The sequence below is a fragment of the Marmota monax genome, unplaced genomic scaffold, assembly GCF_021218885.2.
Source record: "Marmota monax isolate L192 unplaced genomic scaffold, Marmota_monax_Labrador192_F-V1.1 WCK01_AAM20220418_F8-fsc00038, whole genome shotgun sequence".
NCBI classification, from domain to species: Eukaryota; Metazoa; Chordata; class Mammalia; order Rodentia; family Sciuridae; genus Marmota; species Marmota monax.
In genome coordinates, this window is record NW_026692498.1 from 5009790 (window position 1) to 5034401 (window position 24612).

The 24612-nt window shown below is 62.1% G+C and overlaps 1 protein-coding gene and 1 long non-coding RNA gene across 4 annotated transcripts in view; one reads left to right on the top strand and one right to left on the bottom strand.

The window, feature by feature from the left end:
• Lrp5 (LDL receptor related protein 5) overlaps positions 1 to 24612 on the bottom strand; it is a 98698-nt gene that overhangs the window by 52518 nt on the left and 21568 nt on the right. For 2 of the 3 annotated variants that reach the window (XM_046444939.2, XM_058579643.1), the window contains exons 2-5: positions 15009 to 15405; positions 9291 to 9488; positions 7745 to 7941; positions 6427 to 6558 (exon numbers count right to left, since the gene is read on the bottom strand). In XM_046444939.2, the coding sequence (XP_046300895.1) occupies positions 6427 to 6558; positions 7745 to 7941; positions 9291 to 9488; positions 15009 to 15405 (924 nt within the window). Of the gene's footprint in view, positions 1 to 2813; positions 2872 to 6426; positions 6559 to 7744; positions 7942 to 9290; positions 9489 to 15008; positions 15406 to 24612 lie in introns of those variants that run through there. The other variant, XM_046444940.1, reaches the window with a different exon arrangement.
• On the top strand, positions 18907 to 24448 carry LOC124092981 (uncharacterized). Its single transcript, XR_006851808.2, has 2 exons — positions 18907 to 21980; positions 24408 to 24448. It is a non-coding gene; the product is annotated as an uncharacterized LOC124092981 (long non-coding RNA).

Sequence of the window (24612 nt, forward strand, 5' to 3'; positions counted from 1 at the left end):
TGGGCGGTGGGCTGGCAGGAGCAAACCACCGGGTCCATGAGCAGGTAAAGGGCAAATAGGAGGCTGGACCTTTCCAGGTCCCCTCAGAAGACAAGCCCCGGCCCAGAGGGTCCCCCAGCACATCTGGAGCCCCCTGGGCATACGGAACTGGACAGGAGGACAGAGTCACAGGCCTGGTCAGTGGAACCAAGACAGGGTGTCCCAGGCAAGAGCGGCTGGCAGCCGGTGGGCAGCCCAGGGGCACCTGTCCCACAACCCTAGAGCCATCCAAGCCCCCGAGAAGCCTGGGGCCAGATTGGAGCTGGGCTTGGGACCCCAGTGGACACATGGTGGGAACAAGACCCCGCAGGGTCTGCACCGAGGAAGGTGACGTCTGCAGGGCCTGCTGCCCACGGAGGCTCTGTCCCGCCTGTGCCCTGGTGCCGACGGGTCTTCCCCGTCCTCCACCCGCCCAGGAGCCAGGCTGGCACCAAGACAGAAGAGCAAACCCTGTGCCCCGGGGTTCCACTACCACGATGTTCCAGAACAGGCAACACTGACCCCGTGACAGAAGTCAGGACAGGGCTGCCCAGGAGCGGGGCGCCAAGTGACACCCCGCAGGGGGGCGCCAAGTGACACCCGGGAACTTCCCGGGAGATGGAAGTTCTGTCTGGTTTGGGGGAGGTGGCCATGCAGATGAATGTGACTGTCAACGCTCAGCAAAACGAACACTTAACACACGAGCATTTTATCGTCTGCAAGCTGGACCTTGGTTACAAGGGACCGAGGGGACGCTCAGGCTGCTCCTCGTTTCCTGGACCGTGCTGTCCGCCTCCTTGCTATTAAAAGTTCACGGTCTGTGGCTGAGCACAGCAGCGGCCTTCTGTTGGCAGTCACTGCCAGTCGGGGCCGGCGCACCCCAGGGCCTCCCTCCCCTTCCCTTTGACCTACTTCCCTGACCAGCGAGGAGACAGCCAGACTCCGGGAACAAGCACGCCCGTCATCCCGGCCCCGAGCCGGCCTGCGCGCTACCCAACTAATCCACCAGGACGGACAGACAGACGTGAGGGGCCTGGAGACGGGGCCCCGGTGGCCGCCTGCCCATCACACCCAACCGTGGAGCCCTCTGTTCCGCCTGCTGGTTTGGGGGAGGTAGTCATGCAGATGAATGTGACTGGCCACACTTCTTTTAGTTTCCTGTCCCTGACGGACAGACGGACATCTGCTAAAGCTACAGCCTGGCCTGGGGAGGGCCAGCAGGGTGCCTGGTCTGGCAGCCAGCTCCTCACGGTCACAATCTGGACATGGCTTGGGGCTCAGGGACCCCATAAATCACCTGGCCTGGTCATCACGGCCACGAGCAGCAGGACACATGTCACGAAGCCCTCTGCCCAAAGTCCCCAACAGCAAGGCAGGCAAGGGTGACAGAAGTCAGAGCCACAGGGTGGGGCGCTGGAGGCGGGAGGCAAGGGGCAGCCGGCTTCGGAGGGCAGCGGCCACTCCCAAGTGAGGCCCCGCTACTGCTGTTTTTAGCCCGATCCACATAATTGGAAAAACATGGGGAAAGGCAAAGCCGCCCGTGGAGGCTGCCACAGAGCGGGCGGGAGGGAGGCCAGCCCAGCAGGCCTCCAGGCACAGACGGTCTCAATGCTGCTGAGACCCCAGGGCCATCGGTCACAGCTCCCCGTGGGGCCTCAGGACCCTAGAAGCCCCGAGTGGGCTGGGGGGTGTCCACGCAGGGAGGGCTGGGTCTAGTGTCCATGCTCGCTGAGCCCACGGGCACTGTGGGAAGTCTTTCTACAAGCTTCTCGTCCGATCACCGACCACGTGCGGGGAAGGCCTTCTGCTGACCCCGCGTCACAGCTCAGGGGATGTGGGCGCCAGGACCCACCGCCTCCCCTGGGGGACACCGGTGCACCCCTGGGGCTCCCATCATCCACCCACTGGGGTCCTGGCATGGCCTCCATCTCAGTCCCTTCCTTGGGGAAAGCGGTGGACCCCTAGCACTGAGCTGGCTTCAATTTGGCTCAAAATCAGGAACAAACAGGGATCGGGCATCACAAAACCTCCTTCCTCTCCAACACCACGAGCAGGGAATCCGCTTTAAACCCAGTGTGTCTGGCTGTGCCACCGGCCCCCAGCGCCCCCACCTGCTGCACCCCAGCCTCCCCCCGGGCCCAGGACAACAGGGTCCATGGGACAGGGAGCCACAGGGGCTCAGAGCCCCGGGGACAAACTTGCCCTCCTGGGTCGCCCGCCTGCCTGCCAGCCCATGTGGGAACACTCCCCAGCCCCATCACCCACACCCGGCTCCTCTTGGCACCACCCAGGCTTGGCCTCCAGATCCAAGTGCAAACACTCAGGGAAGAATTGCTTTCTTGGCATCAATTGGACGCCTTCCTGGCTCCCGGTTCAAGTTCAAATCCAAGTGAAGGTCGTGTTTGCTGAGCAGCCAGGCCTCCTCCAGACACTCCGTGGAGCGCTGCCGTCCCTTTATACAGATGAAGCACACAGAGGCCAAGGCCTTTCACAGCCATGATGTGAATTCAGTATCAAAAGGACAACTGAACATCTTCACGCGACCCAACGTCAGGTGCCCTTTATCCTGGGCGTGTCCGACCCGCAGTCTCTCCCCGCCAGCATCTGCGGCCAGCTCCCAGCTCTGGAGCAAGCCATGCCACCGGCCCCAGTCCACCGGGTACACGTCCCTCATTCCCAGCGCTCCCTCTGGAATACGTGGAAGTCCCACGGGCACAGTCCCTTCCTCCCTTCCTCAATTCCCCCAGGCCTTTCCTGTAGGCCAGCCCCCCACCCCCAAGCCCTTGCCTTGTGACCTTGGTTCTTCGTGTCCTGGAACCCGGACCTCATGGATTCCATAGTGAAGAGGAGATCCCCACGGGACCTCTGGCGTCCCCTGCCTGCTCCCGAACTCCATCCTCTCCAACCGGACACCTCGGAAGGCTCCGGGGCACTGGCGGCCCGCCACGGGCACCACTCCCTTCCGGCGGCTCTGACCTGCCTGACTTCCCTGCTGGCCCGGCGCCCTGCACGAGGCCTCTGCCCACGAGACCTCAAAGCCAGGCCGTCAGCAGCAACAGAAAACAGAATCCAGTGTCCTCTTCAGCTTCTTCTGTATAACCAGCTACGACTCCAGGGGCTTCACGGTCACGGAGCCACATGGCCAGCAGCCACAGCCCACGGTCCACATTCCGACCCGTCCCCACGCCCCTCTAGCTGAGGAGCCACAACAACATAGGAGCAGCGGGAGTCGGCAGAAGGTCCTCTGGTGGTCAACCCTGGATTCTAAGCTCTTCTCGGTTCTGTTGACTCCTTCCCACGCCAGCCACCCGGGAAACCTCAGGTGAGCCCGGGCAGGGAGACAGAAGCCACCAACCAGCTAACAGGTGAGAAACCCGTGGTGCGGCCCTGATTGGGGCCACCGACAGGAAGCAGTGAGCCCTACTGTCCACTCTGCTGCAAAACGAGGCCTGGTGCAGGCCCTGTGGGCATCCCGGAGCCTCGCCCTCCGCTGGACCTAACGCCCCAGACAGGGATCTGCAGCCAAAGCGGAGACTCCAGCTCAGCAAACCCAAGTCCCCACTAGGACGCCCAGCCTGACACAGGGCCTCGGATGGTGACACACACCCTGTCCTCCTCACACTCTGCCCTCCAGGGGAGACTGTCAAGTGCCCTGCCCGCTGGGGGAGTCGGTTCTCCTGAGAGCAGGGAAGGGCCCTGCACAGCTGCATCCGGGGGATCTGGAGGCTGCTGTCCCTGCTGCAGGAGGCCAGGAGCTGGGAAGTCACCGTGGCCGCCGGGCCTGGAGGAGCGCCAGCAGGAAGAGCAAGGCTTGCTGATAACCCATCGCCGCACCCACAGGTGTCGGTGTCAGCACCGCCTGAGCCCAGGGCCCCGCCAGCCGCAGTGCCGCCTCCTCCAGGAAGCCCTCCCACCCCAGCTGCGACCCAGGGTCTCCTCTCTCTTCACCTGGCTCCCATGGTCACCCAGGGGCTGCCCTGGGCTGGACATGGAAAGGAGTTGACATCCACAGACGAACCTGATGCCCTCGGAGGCCTCCGCTACAGGCGGCCCGTCCCCCGGGCACAGGGGCTCCAGCCGGGGGACCAATGGGAACCAGAGAAGAGTGAGACCACCACAGCCCAGACCCTCTGCCTCGTGGGGCTGGGAAAAAACAGCACCTGCCCATGGCCCCCCATGACAGCCCACCCCGAGGACCCCTGCCCGGTGCAGGCAAATCCAGGCCCCAGCAAACCCACCCCCGCTCTCGCAGGCCTGCTGTCGGCCACAGGATCTGAGTCGTGGGGACAACTTGATGCGGGTTGTGGGTGGTGGACGTGGTGCCACAGACTGTGCCAGCCACCCTGCCCAGTGCTTCGGATCACTCACAAGCTGGGTCCTCTGGGGGGCCCCCGATGAGGACAGGGGCCACAGCAAGGCCCCGGCCACTCTCTGCTCCTGGACCAGCAGGCCTCTGTAAGCCAGGTGGCCTGGGCAAGCCCTGGGGAACACCAGGCTCCTAGAACTACCTGCCACTTACTGTGGGGCCCCCAGGGTGGTGACTGGCCCTAAGTCTTCTCATCTTAAAACACGAGGGTTAACCCTACCCAGTCAAGCTGCTCCCGCAGCCACCTCAAGAACCTGCAATCTACCCTGAACCTGCTCAGTCCAGACCCCTGGGGTGGCCGAGACGCTCAGGGTTAACCTGCCGGGACCTCCTCACTTGGACCAGCTACACAATCAGCTTCACCGCCCCAGAGGGCCTCAGGATAGACAAGGAGCAGGTCTTCCCAGATGCTCCCCCAAGAAGCCAAATCACTCACTGACACAGGAAGTCCATCACTCCCCACCTCCCACCTGGTCCACCAGCATAAGCTCCAGAGGCCAGAAATTTTGTTTGCACTGCTCTCTCCAGGGTACCAAGTGCCTAGAATCGTGCAGCACACAGCAAGTGCTCAATAAATGCTCTAAATGAGCAAAAGGATGAACAAGTGAATGGATGATGGGTGGGCGGTGGGTAGATGGCAGGTGGGTGGCGGGTGGGCAGGTGGGTAGATGGCAGGTGGGCAGGTGGGCGGGCAGGCGGGTGGACGGCAGGTGGGCAGGCGGGTGGATGGATGCACACAGCAGTCAGGGAGCTTCTCGGGCAGCCCCCAGCTCTGAGCAGCTGGAGTCCCACTGGAAGAGAACCAGAGGGTGGGTCCCCACGTCTCCAGTTTTACAAGGTGGTGCCCCTCTTTCCCCCAACTCAGGAAAGCAAGGCCTTAACTGGGGACAACAGCCCAACTGTGCCCTGGGGCAGCCAGAACAGCTGATGGCCCTGGGGTGGAACAGCAGAGTCACCTCCACCTAAGACACGCCCTTCTAGGAAAGAGAAGCCGCCCACCGAGACCCAGAGAGTCCTCCCCGAAGCCAAAGTCCTGCAAGGGGCAGAGGGGTGACCCCACCCCACCAGACCACAGCCCCCACCCACCACCACACACGGAGGCAGACCACGGCCCTTGAGAGCAGAGGGGCTAGGAAGTCCCTGAGTAGGGACCCCCAGGGGCCTGGGCAGCAGCTGGCCCAAGGGGCGCAGTCCCTCCCCCACAGACTCCAGCACAGGGAGACTCCGGCCCGGGCCATCTGCTGGGAGCCAGCTGCCGTGAGAAGCCCCTGCCTTCCTGTCCTTCTAGTGGAACAAGGTGCAGAAGCAGGTGCCTTCCCCAACCCCCACCAGCTGGGCCCTGTCACCTCCACAAAATGGGGCTGATCCTATGGATGGCCGCTTTCCTGACTTCTGCTACTGACCCCCTCAGTGGACAGGCCCCGGCCTCAGCCCCACAAGCCAGACCAGCTGAGCCGAGCCTGAAGCAGCCCTGTGACGGGACGACTCCTCGAAAGCCCACCCTGAGCCTGACACCCGGAAACTCGGCAGGCGCCACAGAGGGGGACACTGGCTTGCTGCAGGACAATCGCAAAAGGAGCCCCGCGGCGGCCAGGGCCCAGGATGGCAAGTACGGGGCGGCGGCGAGCACAGGGGTGGCGAGGCCTCTGAAGCAAAGTCACCCGTGCACGCGGGATGGAGAGACCCATGTCCAGGCAGCCGGAGGACAGTCCCCAGGGAGGACGCTGGGCCTGGATCTCCACAATGGACAGCGGCAGCAGAGACGCCGTGAAATCAGACGCAGGGGCAAAGACGAACCGCAAGTCCCTGTCCCCACGGAGGCATGTGAAGGAGCAGAGAGCAGGAGACGGAGCCCCACAGTGGCCGGCAGGTCCCAGCGCTTGGGGACGCCCGCCTGAATACAGACTCGGCAGCACCTGAGGCTCTGCTACCTCAGCAGGCCACGCTGACCCCTGTCTCCTTTGGGGCACCTGGCTGGCCACAGCGCCTCCTGCCAGGCCAGGCCAGGCCAGCCCAGCCCAGCCCAGGCCGCGCGGCCTCACCTGCCTTGCACGTCCGGCCGTCCTCCTGCAGCTGCACGCCCGTGGGACAGGCACACGCGTAGAAAGGCTCCCTCGGGGACAGAAGGCACAGGTGGGAACAGCCGCCGTTGTCCTCCTCGCACTGCGTGTGGACTGGGGAAAACAGAGAAAGTTCCAGAACAGGGTCGGTGGCCCTCACGACCACCCAGACCCCACCCCTGCCCTGCCCTTTGATTCCAAGCAAGACAGTATCCTGCCTCCTCGTCCACCCCCCGAGACAGGGTGTGTACCTCTGCCCCTCCAGTGACATTAGGACCCTTCCGCCTGTGGACCAGTCCAACCCACCTCACCACTGACCACCCGCCAAGTCGGCCTTCAGCCTCATCAGCTGCCCTATGGTTTCTCCAAAACTGGCCACGACTTTCCCAGCCCCGCTTCTGCCCCTGGAGTGGACACTCTCCCCACCCTGGGCTCCTCCAGCAAGAAAACCTTCCCCCCTCCAGGCCCCCAAGAGAGCCGTCCTCCTCTCCCAAGGCAGAAGCCCAGGACCTGCCCGAGTGGCAACAGTGGGGGACCCCCAAGAGGAGAGCTCTGTCCCCTTCACGTGCCAGGACCCTGCGGGCTCCATGGTGGTAACTGTGCTCAGGCCTGGGGGAGCCTCTCGGGGGGCCAAGCTCAGCATCTCCCCAAACCCTTCTGCAACCAGGAGCAAATGAAACTCAACAAATGCTCCTAGGAGCCCTGCTGCCCGGGGGAAGGGTGGACTCCGCGCCCTGAAACACAGTTAACGGAACAGCCTGGCTGCAGGGACGCCACCTGCCCACACTGGCCGGGGAGTGAGGGCTGTTCTCACCGGAAACCAATTCCACGGAGCCCCGCCCTCCCCCTAGCCCTTACGGAGGACGGTTGCTCCCTCTGCACCCCTGCTCTGGAGTTCCAAGTTCAAGCCTTCTACCATGGCTTGGCTAGAAATCCCCATTCTGGGTCCCTGCTGGCCCCTCAGGTCACCCGTCTCAGCATCAGGCTGAGCGCCACCAACTTAGAGCAGACTCTTCATACAAATCCCACTTTGGGCCTCTGGAAATCCCACTGCCACCTCGGAGCCTGGAAGTAGCCCCACGTGAGCTCTCCAGAGGGCCTCTGTCCACTGGCCCAGATTGCCCAGCTCCACGCACACGCCCTCCGGCCCAGCAACTGCCCTTGGAGACGCTGCCCCCGACCCCGGCGTGGCTTCTGCAGGGGAAGAGGCTCTGACCTGCTGCAGGAGGGCCACACAGCACCTCCCCAGGGGAGGGCGGACTCCACCTGGCCACCCCTCCCGGGCCCTCCAGGCACTCACAGGAAGGCTGCCGCTCCTGGCTGAGCACCTGGATGTCCATGGGGGAGTAGAGGGCGCTGAGGATCTCCTTCCTCTTCTCCCCGGTCCTCTTGTTACAGGCGTGGATAGAGCGGGTCTGCCAGTCCGTCCAGTACAGAGTGTCCCCGGAGAGCGTCAGGGCAAAGGGGTGTGTCAGGCTGCCCTCCACCACCTTCTGCCTGCAGGGGGGAGGCAGAGGGTGAAGGCAGCAGCCAGGAGAAGCCCCGCTGAGAAGCGAGGCCAGCGAGGCCAGGCGAGGCCAGCAAGGCCAGGGGAGGTCGACGAGGCCTCGCAGCCCAGAGCAGAGGCAGCAGAGGCACCGGCTCATCCCCGAGAGCCCGCGGCCGACGGTCCCAGGGGAAACTGAACTTGGCCTCAGCACGAGAAGAAGGTCTTCTCCACCACGTGCTTAGAAGGCCCAGCAAAGAGGCCACATGTAATGACCCCTGACCCGGGCACCCCCGGCCGGCAGCGTTTCTAAGTGCAGGACCTCTGGCTCCCAAGAACCATGGTCCCCCTGTGGAGCTGATCTGTGCTCTCGGGGGTGAGGGGACAATGTGTCAAAACAGCCAAGATGCAGGCTGCAGGAGACCCAGGAGGCACGGAGGCCTCCAGTCCCCAGAGTGAGCCTGAAACGGGGCCTTGCGGGTCAGTCACGCCTTTAGATGACAGAAGCCCTGGCTGACCTCTGACCTGAGCCAGAACTGCCTGGCGAAGCTGCTGCTGACCACCAACCCCTCCCTGCAAAGACACCCACGTGCTGGTTTGGGCTGCGAATCTCAGGGCCTGTGGTTACACAGCAACAGACACTTAGCACGGGAGGCCAGCGTGGTGTGATGTCCACAAGTCTGTGCAAGTGGGCACCTGCCTGTGTTTGCAGAGATCCAGCCGGAGACCTCCCAGGAAGGGTCACCTCCGACCTTGGATCCACTCCTGCCAGGCCAGTGCACACAGGTTCTGCCCTCCCAGGAGGATCCCCCAGACCTGGTGCAGAGTAGGCAGGCAGCGCCTGGCAGAGAGTAAACTGCCTTCGCCTGCACATGAGGACACTATCTAAAGGATAATGAAGCAGCGGGCTGCTAAAGCTGAATAACCCAGAAAGCCCTAAAAGCAATTACCCAATGCAGGAAAAATCCCTCCTATTCACTTACTCATTGATCCATTTTACTGAGCATCTACTATGTGCAAAGCCCTCTGGCAAGACTGGGGTTTACAGTGATACTAAGACAGGCCTGCTGCCGCCCTCGGGATGCCCATGGCAGGGCGGGGTGGTATGCACGTGGTCAGGTGAGCCCTTCACAGCCCTATCAGGCCACAAGTCCTTACTGCAATTCTGAAATTCAAAACATTCTGAAAATTGAAAGCTTCTGTCACTCATTTGGCAGCAAAACATGTTCTGAATTCCTCAGGTCCCCAGAGCTTCAGATGAGAGCCTCGGCCCTGAGCTAAGAAGGCTCACCTTTGAACACCCTGGGGGCAGCAGGGTGCTGGGTGGGGTGGGGAGTGCCCCTGGCTGGCGGTCACTCACCGGAAGGAACCGTCCAGGTTGGCGCGGTGGATGAAGCTGAGCTTGGCATCAGCCCAGTACAGCTTCTGCTCCTCCAGGTCGATGGTCAGCCCGTTGGGCCAGTAAATATCTGAATCCACAATGATCTTCCGGGTGCTGCCGTCCATCCCCGCGCGCTCGATCCGGGGCGTCTCCCCCCAGTCTGTCCAGTACATGTACCTAGTGGGGAGGGGGGATGAGAGGAGATCTCACAGAGCTGTGTACGGGTCTCACCTCTGACGAGCACCCGGACAGCTCTCCCATTAGGGGTGACCAAGGACAGGGCTCAGAGGGCAGTGCTCAGCCGGGGATTCGGACAGCCACACGCTGCTTAAGACACAACAGCTTAAGAGCTTAAAACGGTCCCCAAGAACAGTGAGAAGCGTGTCGTGACTCGGGGCAAATCACCCCGTCCCAGAGGCCCGGGGACCCAAACAGACCAAGACGACGACATCACCCCGCGACCCCCGTGCGGCGCTGACCGTGCATCTCCACCTGCTCAGCGGGCGGGTCCTGAGCTCTTAGAGAGCTCCGTGTCTGTGTCGGGGCAAACCCGGAGTTTCTGCTCCTGAAGCTCCGAGAATACACCTCGGAAAGGTGGGTCAGAGCGCGCAGGGCGGAGCCGGTCAGCGCTCACATAGGAGGAGGCCCCGGGAGCCGAGATGCCCGTAAGCAAAAGAGCCGAGCGGAGAAGGCCTCACGGCACAGGGTCACACCTGCGTGACCCTGGGAAAGGCGAGATACACACAGATCACACCATGGGGGTGACGGGGCGGGAGGGGGACAGATAGGTGGCGAGCCAGTGGTTTGGGGCAGCGACGCTCTCCTGAAGGCAGGACACTACACGCTGTCCAAACCCACAAACCAGCACCATGGACCTCCCCCCCAAGTCAGCCTGGGACCTCAGGCGAGGATGGAGACCACTTGGGCTCACAGGTGGTAACATGCTGCTCTGCGGCGAGCCGATGGGGAGGTGGCTGGGGGCGGAAGCCCACGGGGAGGTGGCTGGGGGCGGAAGCCCATGGGGAGGTGCCTGGGGGTGGAAGCCCACGGGGAGGTAGCTGGGGGGCATGCGAAGCGCCCTACATTCTGCTCAATTTCCTATGCACCCTAAACTGCTCTGAAAATAGTCCATTAAGAAGAGCAAAGCCCGCGTGTGCGTACAGGACGGCAGCGCGGCCTGGGCGTCTGGGGTGGGCGCTGCTGGTCAGCTTCTCCAGGCTCCAGCAAGAGGCAGGATCACACGTCCCAAGGACACACAGTGACACCAGCGCCAGGGAGCACAGGGCCACCCTGCTGAACCCGGAGACTGCCACCACAGGCTGGGCACAGGTGCCGGGTGTGGCCCCTCAGGGGACCCAGAGGGAGTCGCACCAGCCCGGAGGACACGGGGCTCCTGTCCCAAGAGGCTGAGGCCAAGCAACTAGAGAAGGGCACAGCCCCAGGTCACCCTTCAAGGAGCTGGCCTCCCTCTCCTGGCCCCTGCAAGCAGAGCTCAGTGACACTGTTCTACGGCCCCACTCTGGGGCCCATGACCTCTCTTCTCCTCCCGCCCACCCGCCCCAGTCCCTGACAAGCTGTCCCCAACCTTGGCCTCGTCTTTGTTAGTTTCAGTGAGGGGCCAACGTGGTGGCCGGGACAACGGGGAAGCCAGCTCAGCCAGGTCCCTTGGGGGTCTCCATCAGCAGGAGAGGGAAGGTGGTTAGATGCATAGCAGCTGTCCCCACTGCCACTGTGCATCTCTGAAGCCACTGCCACCCCTACCGAATGCCCCCTGCCTCTCAGCAGCGGTCGGTTCTGATCCAGGACCACAGGCCTCCCGAGGGGCTGTGACAGGATCCGTGGGAACAAGGGTGTAGGGGCTTCATGGAAAATGCACCCCTCCTTGCACAGAGGCCAGGAGGCGAGGGCAGCCCTCCCACGGATGCAGCTACTGAGAACTGGACCTGCACAGGGAAGGCCGGAAGGGCACCCCACTCCAGACGAGGACGCCGAGCTCCGCGGGCCGACGGCACCCGTCCTGCGTGCTCAGAGGGGCAGCTCCAGGAGCACAGCATGGCCATCTGGCTACGGCCTGAGCCAGGCCACGGATGACTCACCCCGTCCCCAGCGGGGCCAGCGTGCGGGTGAGCGCTTCCCGGCAGCCTGAGGCCTGAAGGTACTGGTGCCCAGCTGGAGGGTCGGGGACAGACACCCTCCCTTCCCTGAGTCCACCCCCAGCAGTCCGGAAAGAGCCCAGGGTCCCCCAGCCCCTGAGAAGTCAGTGAGAGACCCAACCTGGCGTGGCACACGGGTTGCCCCAAAGGTGGCCCTCTGGCCACACAAACCAGCCGGAAGCTGCCAAGGCTCAGGGACTCCGTGGAGAGACTCAGGTTCCTTCCCGAGTTTCACCACAGAGGGGGCTGCTCTCCTTAAATGGGGAATCTGCGAGCCGGACGGTCACCAGACCCACTTGGCACGGACACGCCTACGCAGTCTCCGATGCTGGCACCGGCCGCCAGACCCCAGAGAGGGCACTCCACCTCCCAGGAGGCCACAGCGGGGGCCCCGTGCTTTAAAGAGGGGCGGGTTTCACCAGGCATTAGGTGGACCCCTGCAGCCGCTGCAGCCCAGATGCCCCGAGCTGCGTCTCAGGGCCTCCCGGCCGGGGGCCTTCAGCTGTGTGCGTGCCGAGGTGCACTTCTCCCATGTCGGTTCTCGGGCAGGTGTCCCCTCATCTGAGGAAGGACCCACAGGGGACAGTGGCACAGGAGGGCATGAGGGGACAGCAGGATCTCTGACAGCACTGGGAGGAAGCCATGCTGCTCCCTGTGCATAGGGCACAGAGAGAGGACAAGGCACCAACCTGCACCAACCCCACCTCAGGACAGGGTCCTGCCCACTGCTGGACTCCCCAGGCTTCTGTGGGCTGGCTGGGGTCCTCTGTCCTGGTGACTAAGGGTACAGAGGAGGCTCCTGAAAATCCATCAGGTTCCCACATGAATTGGGGGCCACAGTCCCTTGACCGCACCTCACTCTGATGACTAGGAGACAGCACCCCCCCCGCCGCCAGCTGCCACTCTGGTTGCCCAGACGCGTGACAGGACTGGGGAAGGCTGACCAGAGGTTGAGGGCAGCAGGACCCAGGTCAACCTTGCCTGGGGCAGGGACGGAACGGGACAGCTGCAGGTAGGATCCTGGGGAGGGCTTCAAACTCAAAGGCCAGGACACAAATGGACATTCAAAACATTTAATAAGGAAAGTCAGTCACAGGGACTGGCTGGACCTCAGAGATGGCTCAGGCAAAGCCAGCCCAGACGTGAGTCGTGAACTCCCAACCAAGCACCCAGCACTCCCAACTGAGCACCTAGCACCAAGCACCTTTAACCTAGTACCAAGATCCTTCCCGCCAAGCACCTCCCGATGCAGTAGCACACATCTCCCAACCACCATGGCCAAGAGCCACAGAGAAGTACGAAGAGAAAGCTGCACAGACACAGACACCACGAGCTACGTTTATTGTAATAGCAGCAAAACCTTCTGAGTTCCCCAGCCGTCCTCCACGTTTTCCATGTGACACATGACATGGTCACCCTCTGTACAGCTGGAGACTCCAAGGCATGGAGCAGAATCACACCAACCTCACCTCCCGCAGACAGTTGCCAGCAGACCCAGCTTCTGGACACTCCCATGACCCCTGCCCGGCTCCTTGCCCTACGCCCCCCAGCGCCTGAGCCTGCTCTGCCAGTCGGGGGAGCCCCCACTCGGGCTGGGCCCCTCTACAGGCCCAGCGCCCACCTGCCCAGGGTCTTCACGCCCAGCTCCCTCTGCCCAGTGCTCCTCCTCAGACGGTCACCTGATTCCCACCTCAGCTGCAGCAGAGCCTGGCTCTCAGGCGGCCAGAGGCCTTCCAGCTCCCAGGCTTCACCCCTCACCACTGCCCCGTCCTCGAGCCCTCTCTGCTCTCCTGGTGACACGTGTCCCTCAGACATGCCACCCATTTACCATCTTCCCCAGGGCCGCAAGGGCCGCGAGGGCCAGAGAGCAGAGACGGCTGCACCGTGGCACCTGTGCCTAAGTGCTCCCAGAGCTGGGCCCCAGCAGGGGACAGAGCTGAGCACCCATCACGGGAGGGCCAGAGAGAGATGGAGTCCAGGCTGAGCAGACCCTGCGCCGCCCTGGGCTGGGGCCCTCCAGCTGGCTGCCACCCTCAGCCTCTCACCAGGAGGCCACCACATCAGCCGCACCTCAGGAAGGTGGTCGAGCACCAAGGGTCCTGGGCCCCACTGCAGCTCAGGAACAGGTGCAGAGACCCTTCCCCGAGCAGCACAGAGACCCCTGCCAGGGGGGGGCCAGCTGCCTTGGGGAGCCCCAGGTGCAGGGCTCCAGGCTGCTCTGAAACCCCCCCAGCCCTGGAGTGTGAACACACACCCGCACACACCCACACCACAGCATTCACGTCACACTTGCACACAGCCACACATGCTCACCTGCAAGACCCACTCCCGCACCCACTCGCTCACGTTCACTCATGGACACAGGTGCCCACCCACACTCATGCACACTCATGCTCAGGGGCTCCCGCCCTCCCACCCGCCACCGACTGCTCACACACCTGTCAGTGTCAGAGGCACTCAGACACCAGACCAGGGCACCTCTCAGGGCACCTCCCGGCAGCACCAGCAGGTCACCCGGCTGCCCACACCCCGCGCCGGCTGCTCCTCAACCCCCAGGCAGAGCCGGGCAGGGACCTCGGCACCTCCCAGCCCTCCGTCCACAGGCCCCTGGCAGGGGCAGCGGCACATGCTCGTCCAGACCAGTCTCCCGCCGCCCGGCTTCTGCGCAGGTGCGGACAGCACACAGGAGTCACCCCAGGGCAGGGCGGTCACAGCAAGCTAAGGCGCCAGGACTGGAGCCAGGGGTCTGCAGAGCTCAGACAGCGCCCCTGAGCTGGGGACAGCCCCCAACGGCGCCTGTGCCTGGACAGATCACGGCCACCTCTGGGAGGTCTCACAGGGAGCCCCACGGGAGCTCCAAGCAGCCACCTCAGCTGGTAGGACCCAGGCTGAGCCTCTCACAGGTCTGGTGACCGCCAACTCCACGGCCCGAGGCGAAAGTCACAGGCGGGAAAGCTCAGCCTCTGCTCGGGACGTCTGGCCGTCCTGTGGCTGAACCAACACTGCCCGGGCCACGCACACCCCAGTGCCACTTCCCAGGAAGGAGAGGCGAGGGAGGGCTGGGGGGACGGAGGAAACTATTCCCAAGGAGCTACCCGCCACCGGGGCCTGCAACCCCGCGGGCGTCTTAGCCTGGCCACCGCCTGCACCACAGCTGCCCAACCTTCCAGGGCCAGGGGGAGCTCACACAGACCAGCCCGCCGCACGGAGCCCGCAGGCTCTGCTTCCTGGTGTGACTAGAACCTTCCACTGGTTTCTGCCCAGGCGGCCATGAGACAGCCCAAGTGCACCCCCCACCTGCCGGGGTCCCAGCGTCCCCGGCCACCCAGCCCGGCCCAGCCACGGGGCTACTCAGCATCCAAACCCACAGCGACAGCACAGGTTGCCGCACAAATGTGGGCCCTGGAGTGGGAACCCCCCGGAGACTGTGAATTCTGAAAGCTGCGCTCGCCGGCCGCTCACAGGCTCTCGTCTCTCACACAGGAGCCGATCCCAGCGGGAGACCAGCCCCTCCCCAGAACCAGGAGGGCAGCAGCAGGTTTACCCGTGAGCGGGGTCCAGGGCGATGGCCCGAGGCTGGTCAAGGTCCTGCCAGAAGAGCACCTTCCGGGACGTCCCGTTGAGGTTGGCCACCTCGATGCGGTTGGTCTCCGAGTCCGTCCAGTACAGCTTCTTACCGACCCAGTCGCAGGCCAGGCCATCGGGCGAGACCAGGCCGGAGATGACCACGTTCTGCGTGGCCGCGCCCGTGTGGTTGAGGTACGTCTGCTTGATGGCCTCCTCGCTCACGTCCGTCCAGTACACAGCCCCCTTGGAGAACTGGAAGTCCACGGCGGCCGCGTCCTCCAGGCCGCTGACCACGATGGTGGACTCCAGCTTGACTCCGCCGGCGTCCACCAGCCGCACGTCCCGGCGGTTGGCAAAGAGCAGGAGCGGCGAGGCTGTGGGACAGAAGCAGAGGGTGAGGGCCGCTGCCCACCTGCTCGGTGCTCAGCCCCGGATGGGGGACTGCACAGCCCAATCCTGGCACCACCCGCCTGGACCCACGACCTCGGCCTGTTCCTCGCCCCCTGAAAAGCCATCCCAGGCCCCGCAGAAAACGCTCCCTCTCCTCGTGATGGACAGATGGGGACCCGGCCGGCCCCCTTCCCCTCTCGCTCCAGGAGGGCCCTTTGAAAAGGGAGCTCACAACAGACTGCACTCCAGCCCCGGGAACACCTGAGCCAGCAGGGAGGCTTCCCAGGTGCAGGGCCAGAGCCCGGGGAGCGGCGGTCAGCACTCGGCTCCTGGGCACCAGCTCAGATCCAGGCCCTCCTGCTCCCAGGTAACCCCTCTGCAGGCGGCAGGACACGTGGCAGACCTGAGGCCGGGAGCACCCTCCAGCAAGGGCCCCCCCAGCCCCCCCCCCATCATCAGGTACCAGGGCTACAGTTCCCGGTGGCAGGAGGCAACAGGGTGAACATCCAACAGCAGGAGAAACAGGCAACCAAGCCGAAGAGTCGGAGTAACGAAAATTCAGAATTTGGGGGGTCAAAAGACATTGTTATGGTTTGGGTATGAGGTGTCCCCCCAAAAGCTCCTGGGTTAGATAATGAGGGATGCTCAGAGGTGAGATGACCGGGTGATGACGAGCCGGGTGACGAGCCACAGCCGCACGGTGGGTTAACCCATCTATCGGGTGGATGATCTGGAAGGACTAGGTGGTAAGTGTAGGCAGGTAGGGCGAGGCGAGGGGACGCAGGTCACTGGGGATAGGGCCGGGAGGACTACTCTAGTCCCTGGCCCCTTCCCCCTCCCTCCACCACACCTTCCGCCGTGCCGTTCTGCCTCACCCCGGGCCCACAGCCATGGAGTTGGCCCACCACAGGCTGAACCCTGACTCGGGGAGCCAAAATAGACTCTTCCTGCTCTACACTGTTCTTGTCGGTTATTGTGGTCACGGCGACACGAAGTTCACTAACAGACACCACCACAGAGTAAAACATCAACCCACAGAACATCAGAAAACTCTGCAAATTGGTCAACCTCTGACAAGGGCTTACTATCTGGAATATACAAAGAACTTCTAAAAATCAACAACAAAGAAACAGACAAAATACTCAATCCGAAAATGGGCGAAGGACTTGAACAGACACACCCATGAATAAGTATAAAAGTGGCTGATGAGCACATGAAAAGGTGTCCCAGGTCTCTGATCATCAGAGAAATGTGAACCAAAACTACAAGGAGATGCCACTTCACAACCCCTGGGATGCCTGCTATTAAAAAATAAATAAAAACCCCAAATCACCAGCATGGGCACTGACCTAGAGAAGTGAGAAACATGCACTGGCCCGGTCACTGTGGGAAGAATATGTGGTTCATCAACATTAAAAACAGAATCAGCCAACGACCCAGCAATTCCACTGTGGAATCGATGTCCGTAAGTGTTGGAAGCAGGGTCTCAAACAGATGTTTTCACACCTGTGTTCAGGCAGGTGGAAGCAAGCCAAGCATCCACTGATGGCTGGACAGACCAATAAAATGCCTCTGTCCACCCAGTGGAATATTACTCAACCACAAAAAGGGAGGAAGTCCCGACACGTGCTGCTGTACAGACAAGCCCAGAGGACGTTATAGTGAGCAAAACAAGCCAGTCACAGAGGACAATCCTGTGTGACTCCACTTATAGGGACGTCCCTGGAGCCGTCAGACTCAAAGTAGGACGGAAGGTACCAGCAGTGGGGACAGGAGGCTAGTCAGTCGACGCTTAATAGGGGCAGAGTTTCCCTTTGGAAGACAAAATGGAGTTCTGGAGGCGGGTGGTAGTGACAGCCTCGGCCCTGTGCCTTTAACCATGGTAAAGGTTTGCATATTTTACCACGGAGAAGACAGACAGGAAATCCGACAGTGAGATGTGACACTGTCACCTGCATTCCAACCTCACACAGAGATGGCCAGGCAGAGAACATGGTCCCCCTGCCCCAGCAGACAGTAAAAAAAGTGATCCATTTCGGGCAGCTTCAGTCCACCCTGACCACCCGCAGGGACCACCTGCTGAGGAGTGGCCCCTCCCCCGGACAGGGCACAGGAAGCGGCTGAGAGAGGAACCAGCCAGGCCAGGCCAAAGCCCTGGGGCAGCGAGGGCCTGGGGCTCAGGACACCCCACCAGCCCTCCCACGCGTTCCACTTGTATAAGTGCGGCCCCTTTTCTGTGTGTGTACCTACAATAAGAACTTCCCCTTTCCCTGCTGAGCCCTGTCCCCAAACCAGCTGCTCACAGAGAACTCAGTGTGCCAAGGGCCCAGGGAGCAACCTCCAGGGTGAGCAGGGCAGAGGGCACCCCTGTCCTGGGCTGCCCGCTGGCTGGGGCATCTGTAGCACCTGCCCCCAGCCTGGAGGCACCCCAACTTCAAGATGATGACAAGGAAAGGGGGGTGGGCTGTCCAGAAGGGTCCCGGTCCCTGTCCCCAAGCCCTGAGCACACGAGGAGACTGGGGGACACAGCAAGACGCCAGCCTTGGGGACAGTGGGGGTGGAACACGCCCAGGATCGGGGAGGGCAGGGCCCTGTGGTAGAGGGGTGCGTGGGACAAGAGACACCCACCCCAAGACTTCCAAGGCACACCCAGGCACCGGCCCGCCCAGAGCAGTTCCCATTCACCCTCCAGCCACCCAGAGCCACGATCCCCGACAATGTCACAATGCCGGTCCTGGAGGAGGCCGACTTGTCCCACAGGTCTGCGATCTGCCTGGGCATGCGGGAATTCCAAGCTGTGGTTCACCTTCTGGGAGTCACAAAGCCTCCTGAGAAGCAGGTCCTCTCCCTGACAGACAGACAGACAGACACACATATACAGGGCAGCCAGGCCGGCCCCGGCCCCCAGTGGGGAGAAGGACAGGACCCAGAGTGTCTGCTCTAACTTGGCTGCCCTGGCAACAAGGGACGGGACTGTCCCTGGTGGGTGGGGGACACCAAGCAAGGGATGGGCTCCTCAGGAATGAGCGTCACAGGGTGTGGTCCATCTCCGAGGACGGAGGACGCTATGCTCAAGGGGCTCCCCGTGGGCTCTGGACCAGGCAGGAGGGGGAGCGCCAACACCCCAAGACCCGGCGGACAGCCGGTCAGGAACCCAGGAAACTCCTCCCCAAAGCCAGTGGTCCCAGGGGAGACCTGGGGACCAGGCCACCCTGGGGAGGGAGGCCCTGGAAATCCCAGCTCTACCCTCTTCTCCCTCCCCAAACTGGAAAGACCGCCCGGGCCGGGTCTGGGCAGCAGGCGTCTTCCAAGGCGGGGTGGGTGGTGCTGCCCTCCCCGCCTCTTCCACCCTCAGCTGCCACAGGGGGGCTGCCAGGAGCAGGCCCCAGGGAGGGCGGGGCAGAGGCCGGGGCCTGGCCAGGGGTAGGCTCTCCCCAGGAGGAAACCCCACCCACGGGATCCCTCCGTTTTAAGAGGAACCCACAACACGCTGCCGTCACCTGGGGAAGTGGCTTTGCTCGGGGGACCTGGCGGAGGCCCCAGGGCTCACGGCAAACCAGGGCCTCTGTGTGGGTGGCTCCCTGTCCGCACCCGGCGCCCAGCCTGCCCCTCCTCCACCCTCCACCGGTCTGGGGAGCCCTGGCTGCTATGGGCATGCTGCCACCCAGGGGCCCGGTGCCCTGGCACTGCTGAGGTGGAGTAGTCAGACAGACGCAACAGAGACAGACAGAAGGCCCAGAAGAAGCAGAGACTTCTCAGGAAAGGCAGCACAGGGCCGAGACAGGGCGTCCCTGCCACTGAGCGTCCAGGACCTGCAGCAAGAGCCCACCTTTGTGGTCCTGTATTCCAGGGCTGGAAGCAGAAACATCTTAGTGACCTTGGATCGTGAGCTCTGCGCAGAGGCCAACAGCTGGGTGAAGAGGAAGGGGGTGGAGCTGCGTTCCACACAGGAACCAGTGCCAAGGTCCTGGGGCAGAGCAAATGGGGGTGGGGGTCACGGTGGACGCTGGCTCTACGGGCTCCTTCCCTGCCAGCAGACTTGTCCACATACCCAAGACTTCACAGCCTGCCATGAGTCGGGGTCACAGGTTCAAATCCCCTGAGCAACCAGACGGCAGCCTCCAGAAAGACACCTCCACCTGCCCCAGGCCACACCACCAGCTGGCCTCTGGTGCAAGTTCTGGGCAGTGAGAGGAAGGATTCCAGGAAAATTCTAGAAGGAAGAGGAGGGAGGGCAGCAGGGCCAGGAGGGGTGCACATGACTCTCAAGACTGCAGCAGACACCGGAGGCGGCACTTTGGAGCCCCGCGCCTGGGAAGGGCGCCAGGCTGGGAGCTGGACCCCTGGGACCGGCCAGCACCACGCCCCTGGACCCACCTGAGACCACCAGGAAAACCATAGGCGGTCCAGCTGTGGCTGCCCTGGAGCCCGAACACTTCTGTGCAAGGCTGCGGTGACGTTAGGTTAAGGACCCCAGAATGCCTGAGGCCCTCCCAGGAGGCACCTCAAGTTTGTCCCACGGAGTTTTCCTGTCAAGAGCAGGAAGGTCCTAGCTGCAGCACTCACCGAGGGCCTGTCCTCAACAGCAAGGAAACCAGCACCGGAGGTCTCCAGCCCCAGAGGGCGGCCCCGAGGACGCGCTGCATCTATCTGACGCCCGAGACTGGGGACGGTCAGACGGTGTCAACCCCACACCCTCAGGAACCAGGACCAAGTGCCAGGACTGCGGTCATGAGAGAGTGCCGGCTGGGGACAGGGTTGACAAAGTAACTTATCAGGAAGAGCCCCGGTGGAGTTCCAGTGCGTCCCACTGTTTGGACATTTTCACTCCGACTCCACTCACATCGTGTGGAGTTATTTGTAGGTAGAGTCTTTCAGGACCCTCGACCACAAGGGCAAAGGACGGGTCAGCCCTTTGGAGTGGGAGCCCTGGAACCAGGTCAGGGTGACTGCCAAGCGGAGCCCCAGGGTCAGCATCCTGGCAGAGCTGGTCCCCCCACCTCGACGGCTTCCCCGTGAAACCGGGTTAATCGGCGCAGCCCACATCAGAGGCAGCGGGCCTCACCGAGAGGACTCGAGACAAGGCTCGGCCGGGCAGCGACACACTGAAGGATAATAGCCGCCAGGCGGCTTAGTAATGGTCTCCATTAACCAAACGTCCACTCCCCCAGCCCAGGACCACGGACCTTCCACCCACACTCTGGGACCTGGGTTCGAAGCCAGCCCTGGGCTCGGCTGTGAGCTCTGCGGCAAGACTTCCTCCTCCCTTCAGAGCCTCGGTTTAGTCATTTATAAAACAGAAAATGATGGCTATTACCAAAAGGCACCCCTGACTGCTGGAGGACAGGCGGCTCCCTGAAAAATCACCACCAACACCGACTGTATGACCCGGCCGTGCCGGGGGACACCAAGACCTGCAAGCGGCCTCCCCAGCCAGGGCACGGGGGCAGCGCTCGCAGGGGCGCTCACGGCGCCCAGGAGGTTGCAGCAGCCCAAGTGTCCCCCCCGGGAACGAGCAGACAGGCGTGGCCTCGCCACACAGTGGGATGTCACCCAGCCATGAGGACCTCTGACCTCGCGGCAGCGTGGATATCCCCTGAGGATGCTCGCGGAGAGAAGCCAGGACACAGATCTTGCTGGACGAGTCCCTCACAGGGATGTCCAGAACAGAGAAACCACGACGCAGAAAGTAAATTAAGGGGGCTGGGGTGGGGAGGGGGCAGGAAGAACCACCTCATGGGTAGGGGGCCTCCCTGGGGGTCAGTGGAAATGTTCTAGAACTAGACAGAGCCGTGGTGACGATATTGCTGAAGTCCTAAATGCTACTGATTTGTACACTAAAATGGTCAACGACACGTGACGTGAGTTCTTCCTGATGCACACAAGGCTTCAGAAAGGCGCCTCTGCACCGTGAGCAGACCTGCTCCCCTCGAGATGGGCTACGTCCAGCACAAGTTTAACCTGGTGCGGTCCCCCTCGATGGGCACCTGGGACACCCCACACTTCCCTGGGTGTTCTCAGCACCCTCCAATCAGGGGAGCGACAGCCAGCCTTCCCCTGGATGCACACGCACCTGCCGCCCCCAGCACCCCCACAGAGCAGCGTCCCAGGGAGGCCGCGTCTGGCCCCTCCCACCGCGGGGGGAGCCGAGGTCCGTTTACAGGCCCTGCCCAGCAGCACCGGAGTCTGAAAACTCAAGTCCAGCAATCCCATCTGAACTGCTATAAGCGTGTCCGATATTTATATATAGAACCCGAAGCAGATGTGGGGCTTCCAGCCGATCGCCTGTTTTACACTGTTTACACGGACACACCAGACAAGGCCCCATTCGAGGTAATCCGTGCTCTGCTACAGGCCAAAATCAGCAGTACTCTCAGCACAGGCCTTATTTATATCCACCAAGCGTTACACCGGGCCCCAGTGGATCACTGGAGGGAGCTACACGTTTGTCAGGAATGATCTTTCATCTGGCGCCAACCCTACGGGAGAGACCACGAAATAGAAGAAATCAGAGGTGCACGTGTGGTCAGGTGGGACCCACACTCAGCAAGGAGCAAAGGTGAGTGGAGTGACAGGGACAGGAGGTGCCTAGGGCTCCGAGGAAGCAGAGCTGGCTGTGGGTGGACCAGGCAGGCTTCCCGGAAGAGGGGAGGCTGCAGCCCCGGAGCAGGACCGTGACCTGGTGAATGCTGAGCACGCCCGGGCGACACCCAGACGTAACTGCTCGAGCAGTTAATGAGCTCCTTACCACAGCACGCCCAGCCTCCCGACGCCCTCCTCCTCTGCGTCCCTCCAGCTTGGGACCCTCGCCCTGGGCCCTGGCAGCACCCTCAGCACACCTCCCTGTGCCCCTGTCCTGGGGCCACAACTCCACCAGCGCCAGACTGCTGGGTCCACCTGGGTACCCTCTGGACTCCAGCTGCGTTCCTTGGTCTGTGTCGGGCACCAGCAGCCCAGGAGGCAAGTGAGGCTCCCCCAGGCCCCCCAGGCGGGCCTGGGAGGGCCAGTCCTCCCGCTGCCCGGCCCAGCACCCCCCCAAGTTCAGAAGTTCCCAAGGTCCACAGAAATCAACGTTGGAACATTTTATGGAATTTTAGATAAAGGCTTTATCATATGAAAAAAAAAAAAGTCACAGCCAGGAGGGCGGAGGCTGCAGGGCCACTCTCTGCTCTCGCTGGCGGACCCCGAGGCCTGGTTTTCACGGTTTACGAAACGGCGGGGGAGGTGGTGGTGTGGCTGCCCAGCGGCGTGGACCCCTTCACTTAGGGGTGCAGCTCGGCGGGGAGCACCTGCTTAGCATGCCTGGGGCCCCGGGTCACATTATTATGGAATGTCGTGAGCTACTGAAAGGACGAGTCACGCCGCGGTTACAGCCTCGCATGGGACTCTGTTAAGCGCCTGGCCATTAAGGCTCCCATGGCCACCCTTTACTCCTTCGCGTACGCCGCGTGCTCATCTACTCCTCTTTTGTTAAACTGGTCAGAAGCCAAAGTGTCATCTATCTTGGTCCAGACCCTCCAAGAGTGGAATGGCAAGAGTCCCTGTAAGTGGCCCCTGCGTTCTGGTGGCAGTCCCCACAATTCCTCGAGGACAGCCTCACTTTCTGGCACAGAAAGATTCGTCTTGTACCCGTCCCAGCCCCGCCCTCAGATCGCTGGTCCCTCCTGGTGGGGTCCAGCTGAGGTGCTCATGGCCACATGGGTCACTGCTCCTCAGCCTCCTGGTAGACAGACCCAGGTGGCAGGGACACAGACCAGCTTCCTGACCCAAGTTACTGGCTGGAGAGTTGGACATCTGCCCCACATTCACCTTCAGGGACACAGCCAAGCGCGGAGTGGCCACTGCACAGGCCCAAGGAGGCCCGAGGCGCAGGTGCCCTCAGCCTCCAGTGGCAGCTCCCACACCGTCCGGGGGGAGGGGGGGGATCCTGTGCTCCACGGAGCTGTTGCCACATTTCTCACACCTTTGAGCTTTGCTAGCCACCTCACTGATTAGAATGTCCCCTGAGCCAGTGCTGAAGCGCCCTCGGGTCCCCTGAGCGCCAGGCCCGAGGTTGCAATTGGCGGGTAAGTGCGGGAAGTGTTGGGTAAAAACGTGACCGGAGGCTCGCAGGGACCCAGCGGAGCTGGCCTGGGAGCGCAGGGCCGGCCGTGGCAGGCTCTGGGCACACGTGCGCATCAAGCCTGGGCATGCACGTGCGCGCTCACCGGCAGCCACTTCTCCATGGCTGTGCACGCGCACGTGGTAAACCCACGCGTTCATGGCAGCATCTGCCATTTCAAACACGGCCCAGGGTCTTTCCCGACTTTTCCTTCCTGTGTTTCTATATTTGTGCCATCTTTAGAGTGCCAGGCTTGGCTTGTTACTATCAACGGGTTACCTTCTGGCTGGGTCATTTGCTTATGTGCACACATAACTGCCCCCCACCCTGCCGCCCCGCCCCACCTCGCTTCCCAAGCACAATCCCAACCCCGGCCCCCACTCACGCGGCACCTCCTCCTTCCTCCCCCCTGTTTCAAAAGCCAGACACCAACACGTGTGCCCTAGGAGGGAAGGGGGGAGCACTGCCCAGGATCTGCAGATGGAGTTGGGGACGCTGACATCTCCCAGGCGTCACTTTCCCATCCACAACTTGCATCCCAGCCCTCCTTGCTCCCGTTGTGGAGTTTCGGTATTTGTTTGCGTACAGTTCTTACGTATTAGTTCTCGGATACAGTTCTGTGTCCTTGATTACATACATATTTTAAATACAAAGTGTTTTAAAAAATGAAACTATCATGGCTATGACAGGGAATCTTAAAATCCCCATGAATTTCAGAATGAAACATGAAAATGCAAAGACACCTAGATGCAGCGGGGACAATGTTCCATCTCCAAGCCAGAAAGTTCCTCTAAGCAGGAATATCTGAAACAATGGAGACTAAAGAGGAATCTGTGCAGTCCTCAAAGGCACAAGTGACACAATGTGTGGTCTCTCCAAATCCAGGTGCAAATGGTCTGCCAGGAATAAAGTTGGGGCTTCTTGAAGTGGCTGAAAGTCTTCGCTGTTGTGCAACTATCAACCTTCCCAGCAAAACCAGACCCCAGCTTCCCACAAAACTAACCCGATTAAGGTGGAAGACAGATAAAACACCCAGGCTCACTGTCGTCACACTGTCCTATGAAGGAGGGGACCTTCTCCACCCGGGTTT